The sequence below is a fragment of the Phoca vitulina genome, unplaced genomic scaffold (genome assembly GCF_004348235.1).
Source record: "Phoca vitulina isolate PV1807 unplaced genomic scaffold, GSC_HSeal_1.0 scaffold67, whole genome shotgun sequence".
NCBI classification, from domain to species: Eukaryota; Metazoa; Chordata; class Mammalia; order Carnivora; family Phocidae; genus Phoca; species Phoca vitulina.
Window position 1 is genome coordinate 13,286,513 of NW_022589770.1, and position 6,956 is coordinate 13,293,468.

Sequence of the window (6,956 nt, forward strand, 5' to 3'; positions counted from 1 at the left end):
GTCAACATTTGAAGCACATAAAATGGGAAGCAGCACATAATAGGGATAATCTGTACAGTTATGGTTGGCCAAAAGTGATTTTAAATTAACTTTAGACTCAAAATGAGAAGGAAACTTGGTCTCAATTTTGTGAGAAGAAAATGGTATGTAATTGCCAATTTTTAAGTAAAAAAGAAAGGTATCATTATTTGTCTTGAAATACAGTAACTAAACCAAATTGCATTTTATAACAGTGTATCTTAGAATTAAAGAACTATAGTACACATAGATATCCACAATCCTAGAAAAACAACTGGCATGAAGCACATCAAAATGTTAGCAGTCGTTGAAAAGACTTACAGATAATTTTTACTTTCTTCTTTACATTTACTTTCAAAATATTTTAATAAATATAGATAAATCTCATAATCAGGAAAAGCAAGCAATGTTATTGAAATAAATACATGAGCACAGGCATATCATTTTCTACCTCTCACTTCCCCTAAAAAGCTCATTGATCAAAGCTACAAATATCCAAAATAAAAGGGATAAGAAAGCCAAAAAAAACCTATATTTCAGAAGACTTAAATTGTGGGCCTTTTAATCACTATAATACCTTTGTTTTTTTTAAGTAAAGCCCACATGTAAAAGATTAAGACTTTCTCCATACCCGTACTCCACACCGCAAACAATCTTTAATTAAACCCAGAGCTAAGTTTACTGGAATGATGTTAAATGTGCCAGAAAAAAAGGAAGCTAAAAAGCTGTCCACCTTCTCTCTTTCCAGCATTTCTCACCCGAATGGCATGCTGTGAAACACACACTTAAATTGATTGGTATTAATGCATGCATACAGGTTCCAAAATGTCAGCAAGATGCATTTGCTTTCAAGTTATATTAATTCCACTGATTACAAAGAGCTGGGTAAATAAATCTTAGTTTTTGACAAAATTTGTTTTAAGGTCCTTTCTCATACATGGTCAGAATTTTCCTTCTTTACTGCCTTACCTTCATTTATTTATGAATTCAATGGACAAAAATTGTGCTAGGCACTGTTCTAGGCCCCAGGGAAATGGTAATGAACAAGACAAGAGGTCCCTGCCCTTGATCAGCTTACATGCCAGTAAGGTTAGGAAACAAGCAAGAAGGAAATAAGTGCATTAAATATAATTAAAAAAAAAAAAAGGATAGAGAATGCCTGGGGCAAGTCCAGGACAGGGGAGCAGGAAGCAGGTGGCTACGATGGTCAGGGACTTCTCTAAGGAAATCACATTCACAAAAGACTAGAATGCTGACAAGGGGGTAGCCCTACAGAGATCTAAAGTAGCAGCCAGATCGTGCAGGACTGCACAGGCCATCAGATGGAGTTAGATTTTATTCTACTTGCTATATGAAACCTTTGGAGTGATCTGATATGATTTATGCTTCTTTTAAAAATGTATAACACAGAATGCAGAAAGATACATTATTCCTCCTCTGACCAGTTCTTAGCTTTAGAAATAAATGGGAAACAAGAACATTTTAGACAAAAAGTCAGAAAACCTGGGATCAAGTCTTATCTCTTCCATCTAGAAACTGTATTACCTCAAAATACTTAATCCTCTGGCCTCAGTTTCATTACCTGTAAATGGAAATACTACATCATAGCACTGAGATGAGATATAAATGAGATGAAGGATTTAAAACCACCCATATAGTGGGTGGTTAGGATGTCACATCCCCTCTTTCTTTCCCTCCTTCCTGTGAGATACAGAGAAGGGGGATTCTGGAGAATGAGCACCTACATGGCAAGTTATAATTGCTAATGGAGAATATGAAGCAATGTGAGGAGATTCTTTTTTTAGGCTGGGTTCCTCTGAGACAAGGATTTGAGCTTTTCTGGGAGATGATCCTAGCAAACACTGTAAAGAGAATAGAGAAGTGAAAGAGGAGAGAGAAGGAAGCAGATAAAGAGAATATTACCAAGCATGGCACCACTATGGGCAAGTGGGGCCTCACTCACATTGGGAAATTTTGGAAGACAATGCAGAAGATATCTTGGAGTTTTCCCACCTGAGGGGCAAAGGAGCTTAGCATTTATTCATCAAGTCCTGAGTCCTAAGGGCTAACTCCTTCCATACTTACAGTCTGCCCCAGACTTGGACTGACAGGGATCTCACAGCCAGAGAGAGCCCTAAGCAAAGATGTGCAGGTCCCAGCAGCAGAAGCCATAGGATAGGCATGCTTTGAAATGGTAGGTGCCAAGACAATGTGGCTGGGGCACAGCATCTGCCACACCCTTAGTCTCGGACCCAACACCGTGAGGCCCTGGGGATATGAAGGCCTGCTCTCATTGCCAGAACTGCAACATGATTTTCTCCAGACTGTGACAACCCCTAGGAATAGTGTGTGTGAGTGATGATGCCTCTGGCCACACTGCTAGGGCCCCTGGGAAGACCTTAGCAAAAGGGCAGAGGCTCTGGGTACTACATTCCTCCTCACACCTACAGGATAACGCACAGTCCTGGCCTCCTCTTGGACCAAGTTTGTGGGGTTTAGACACAAAACAGGTTGAACTTATTAGAAATCTAGTCTCTAGGGAAATTTTCTGTAAACAGCCTTCCTGTTTAAGAAAAAGTTAAAATCAATATGCTTTAAGAATAGCCAGGCTTTGCTAAGTTTGGTCAGTGGGTGGGATTTATTATTTTGCTAGTATCAAAAAGCCAACACTTACTGAGAGATTTTTACCATATGCCAGGGAAGGGAAGCACATAGCTAACATCATATAAATGAGACTTCTGTACAAATGGGAACTATGAACTGACCTGTAATATAATCAAGCAGGACATGATAGAGAGAGCTGTCATCTAAGAGGACTGTACTGCATTTGGAATGACATGATGTAACCCATGGTGGGGCATTTTCAATATCTTTAGATTAATAATACCAGCCTTAATTTATTGAGCATTTATTATAAGCCAAACACAATAATAAACCCTTTATCTAGAGTAGCACTTTTAAACTTCACAACAGCATTGAGAGATAAGTATTGCAGTTCTCATGTAAAAGATGAAGAAACTGGGGCACCTGGGTGGCTCAGTCATTAAGCGTCTGCCTTCGGCTCAGGTCATGATCCCAGGGTCCTGGGATCGAGCCCCGCATCAGGCTCCCTGCTCCAAGGGAAGCCTGCTTCTTCCTCTCCCACTCCCCCTGCTTGTGTTCCCTCTCTCGCTGTGTCTCTCTCTCTCTCAAATAAATAAATAAAATCTTTAAAAAAAAAAAAAAAGATGAAGAAACTAAGACTTCAATTAGATTAAAGAACTGGCATTTAACCTATACTTTTAAATTTCCAAGTGATAATCAAGTGTATAACTTGCCCTGGGTACCTGTATAGAGCGATCCTGATGAAAATCTGCACAACTAGCTATAGAATTATGTATTGCAGGACTAATAAATCATCCCTTGGCCCTGTCCAATCAGTGGGTCCCTGGGAGAAGCCTGGAGTAATAACATCTATTGAGTATCTTAGGTCCTCTTTCTTATGGGCCAGTGGAAGCTCATTCACACGTTTGGATAATCCAAGGATATCATTTACTATTCTTAAAACTTTATATTCCTAAAACTGAATGAAACATAAGACCAAATATCATTTCAAATTAAAACCACTCACAAGATGCTGTGAGCAAGATGCTGAGCAGGCCTTCATATCCCCGGGGCCTCACGGTGTTGGGTCTGAGACTAAGGGTGTGTCTCCTCTGATTTCATGAGGAAAATGAAGATATTGCCTAATGGCAGAAAACCTAAGATATCTTATTTGATCCCTCATTTTCACAGAATAAAACAAATGAACAAAAAAATAATCTTTTAAGTAATTTCTTTCTTATACCTTTCAAAGAGAATTATCTAAGTTTGATTCTCTATGGATTGGCTCAACATTAACTGTACCTCATTTTCCTTCACTAGAGAAGAAAAGTGTGAAAAATAACCACGAAAAACATCACTGTGCTTTGCAAAAGGGCAGTTTACTAGTAAAGATGAAAAGAGATTTTTTTTAACAGAGCAAGATGCTAAGTAATGAATTCTCTCTTTCAACAAATCTAACTATTCCCTAGGTAAACCTTTGTTTCTTTTTTTTTTTTTTAAAGATTTTATTTATTTATTTGAGAGAGAGAATGACATAGAGAGAGCATGAGAGGGGGGAGGGTCAGAGGGAGAAGCAGGCTCCCTGTTCAACAGGGAGCCCGATGCGGGACTCGATCCCGGGACTCCAGGATCATGACATGAGCCGAAGGCAGTCGCTCAACCAACTGAGCCACCCAGGCGCCCTAAACCTTTGTTTCTAGAGGAAGCTAAGCATGTCAAATCTAGTCAATTCCATCTGTTGACCGCTTCCCTACATCTCTCTTTCCTCTTCTCACTCTGTCACCTTCCACACCAGCACCTTGTACCTTCCTTGCACCTTCACCTGTTACTAAATAGGTGCACGCATTATCTGTCACAGACACAACCCCACCACACATGCCATCAGTGCAGTGGCTCTGACAGGTGAGGTTCAGACACAGGTGTCCCCACTGCATTAGTTATCTACTGCTGCATGGAAAATTATTCCAAAATTCTGTGGCTGTTGGCAGACAAGTCTCCATCAGGCCCCTTGTGTTTCTTGTGAGCAGAAGCACTGACAGCTTTTGGCCCAGATTTTCTTTTCCAGGATATTTGTATAGCAAACAACCTTGGAAGGTGGAGACTGTGTATCCCCCTGGGCCAGAGGCCAGAATTGTCTGCTGTCCAATATAATAAAAATAACATAGCTCTCCAGGGCAAAGTTTGAGCAGATTTTCTTGTAGCCCTCGTATAAAAGGTTGGGGTTTTCTAAGCTGAGGGTCCCTCAGCTATGAGGCAAACCCACTGTGTGTGCAGTATCTACATGCCTATCACTGCCTCACCCCCCGTAGGACTTAGGGAGCAAGAGGAACCAGTGCAAACATGTGCTCACACTGACTGCTTTGCTATAAATATGCAAGTCTTTTGTCTCTTACTCAGGAGTCCAATGACTTCTACTAGTATCCATAAAACTGTGGTAGACTCATTTGTTAGCTTACAAAAAGGGTAAGATCTCAGATCTTTCTCGGTTTTTGACAGTGGTTTCAAACAACAAACATTTATTTTCTCATAGTTTCTGAGAGTAGGAATCTGGAATTGGCTTACCTGGATGATTCTGGTTGAGGGTCTCTCATGAGATTACTGTGAAGCTACCAGCAGGGGCTGCTGAAGTCATCTGAAGGCTTGACTGGGGCTGAAAGATACAGTGTCAAGAAGGCAGACTCATGGCTGTTGGCTGGAGGCCTCAGTTCCTCACCACACGGGCTTCTCCACAGAGCTTCTGGAGGATCCTCAAAACATGGCAGCTGGCTTCCCCCCAGAGCAAATGATCCAAGAGAGAATGAGTGTGGCCAAAATGGAAACCGTAGCATCTCTTATAATCTAGTATCAGAAATAATATACCATTACTCTGCCATACTCTGTTGGATACAAAGTTCAACCACAGCACGCTGTGGGAGACAACTGCACAAGGGTGTGAATATCATGAGACAGGAATTATTTGGGCTGTCTTCTGTTGTCAGGTGAGCACCTCACTCACACACACAGAATCTGGCTGGCATTACCAGACGCTTTTTTTTAATTATTATTTATTTATTTAAAATTTTATTTTAATTAGCAAACCTGGGGCGGGGGGGGAGCCACATTAGGACTCAGAGACAAAGGTGGAGACCCAAAAATCAGCTGGTTTTTCCTTGTCAGGCTGGAGCAGAATTTCAACCAGACCACATCCATTCCAACTCTGGAGACCGTTTACTCTTTAAATCCTAATCCAGGTACTTTGGTTGCAAACTGGCTTCACTTCATCCAAGTTCTTAGCTCCAGGGCTTTCATGGCATCCTCAAGTTTGAGCATCCCTCGTTCCTGTCGCTGGCGGTGCCATTCAGCCATGGACTGGAGCATCCACCTGGCTCTGAGCTTATACAAGTAAGAGCCATAAACCACGATCTCCATGAGGTCCGAGGATTCCAGAACTTTTAGCTCAAGCATGACTTTGCTCACTTGCTCGATGTACGGGATTTGAGATCCAGCTGGGCCAAACATAGCTTCCAAGAGCTGCGTCTGGACCTGCAACACCTCGGGATCTTTCAAGTCTTCAGGAGCTTTCACCCATAGTGGAATATCTTTTCGTTCTGGTAGCGTCCCCATCTGGACTGCCTCAAAACTAACCACGCTCCAACCTAAGCTAGGCCTGAGTCCTACCAGATGCTTTCAAGCCAGGGGCACGTAGAACTGATGAAATAATGCCTAGGGAAAAAAAAAAAAAAAAAAAAAGGTAAAACAAAGGCTTGAATTTTAGAACTGGCTTCAGAAAGAGATTATTTCAGCAAGAAGAGAAACCTCTGGAAAGGGTCTAGTGAAAAGTGAGGGAGTTTAGTACCCTTTCCCCATGAAGAGCAGTAAAGCTCAGAGGGATTTGTTTTCATTTTCTTTCTGAGACAGATGACATACTCAATTCAGTCTCTAGGAAAAGAAAGAGTCACCCATTGCTACCCATCTCCATTCTTCTGGAGAAAGCAACAATATTTTTTTCCTTTGTCACCACCCTGCCATGTTCCCATTTGGCTAGCCCATGAGACAGTGGAAGCATTTTTCTCATTTTTTTATGAGTGTTTGACAATGCCACCCAATACGTGCATTCCTGCACCACTGCAGAGTGGACACTTTCACTATTTCTGATTCCAGCAGAAGTACATCCAACAGTGAAAAACATGTACAGTGAGGACATCTGAAAAGGAAGAAGGAGCATAGAATGTAAAGGGGCAGTATGTGCATGCGTATGTGGGCATGCAAGCAGGTTCTAAATAGGAGTCAGGAAAAAATTTAGCAATATACAATGCAATTTTAATTCATATTCTCTTGTTCTTCACTGTGGAGGAAAAATTGTTTTTTTCTAAAGA

At 41.2% G+C, this 6,956-nt stretch overlaps 1 protein-coding gene across 1 annotated transcript; it reads right to left on the reverse strand.

The window, feature by feature from the left end:
- Positions 1 to 5,853: 5,853 nt before the first annotated feature.
- On the reverse strand, positions 5,854 to 6,204 carry LOC116624456 (developmental pluripotency-associated 5 protein-like). The gene has a single exon (XM_032392411.1). It carries the CDS (start codon positions 6,202 to 6,204, stop codon positions 5,854 to 5,856), a length of 351 nt encoding a protein of 116 aa, XP_032248302.1.
- Between the last annotated feature and the right edge of the window lie 752 nt (positions 6,205 to 6,956).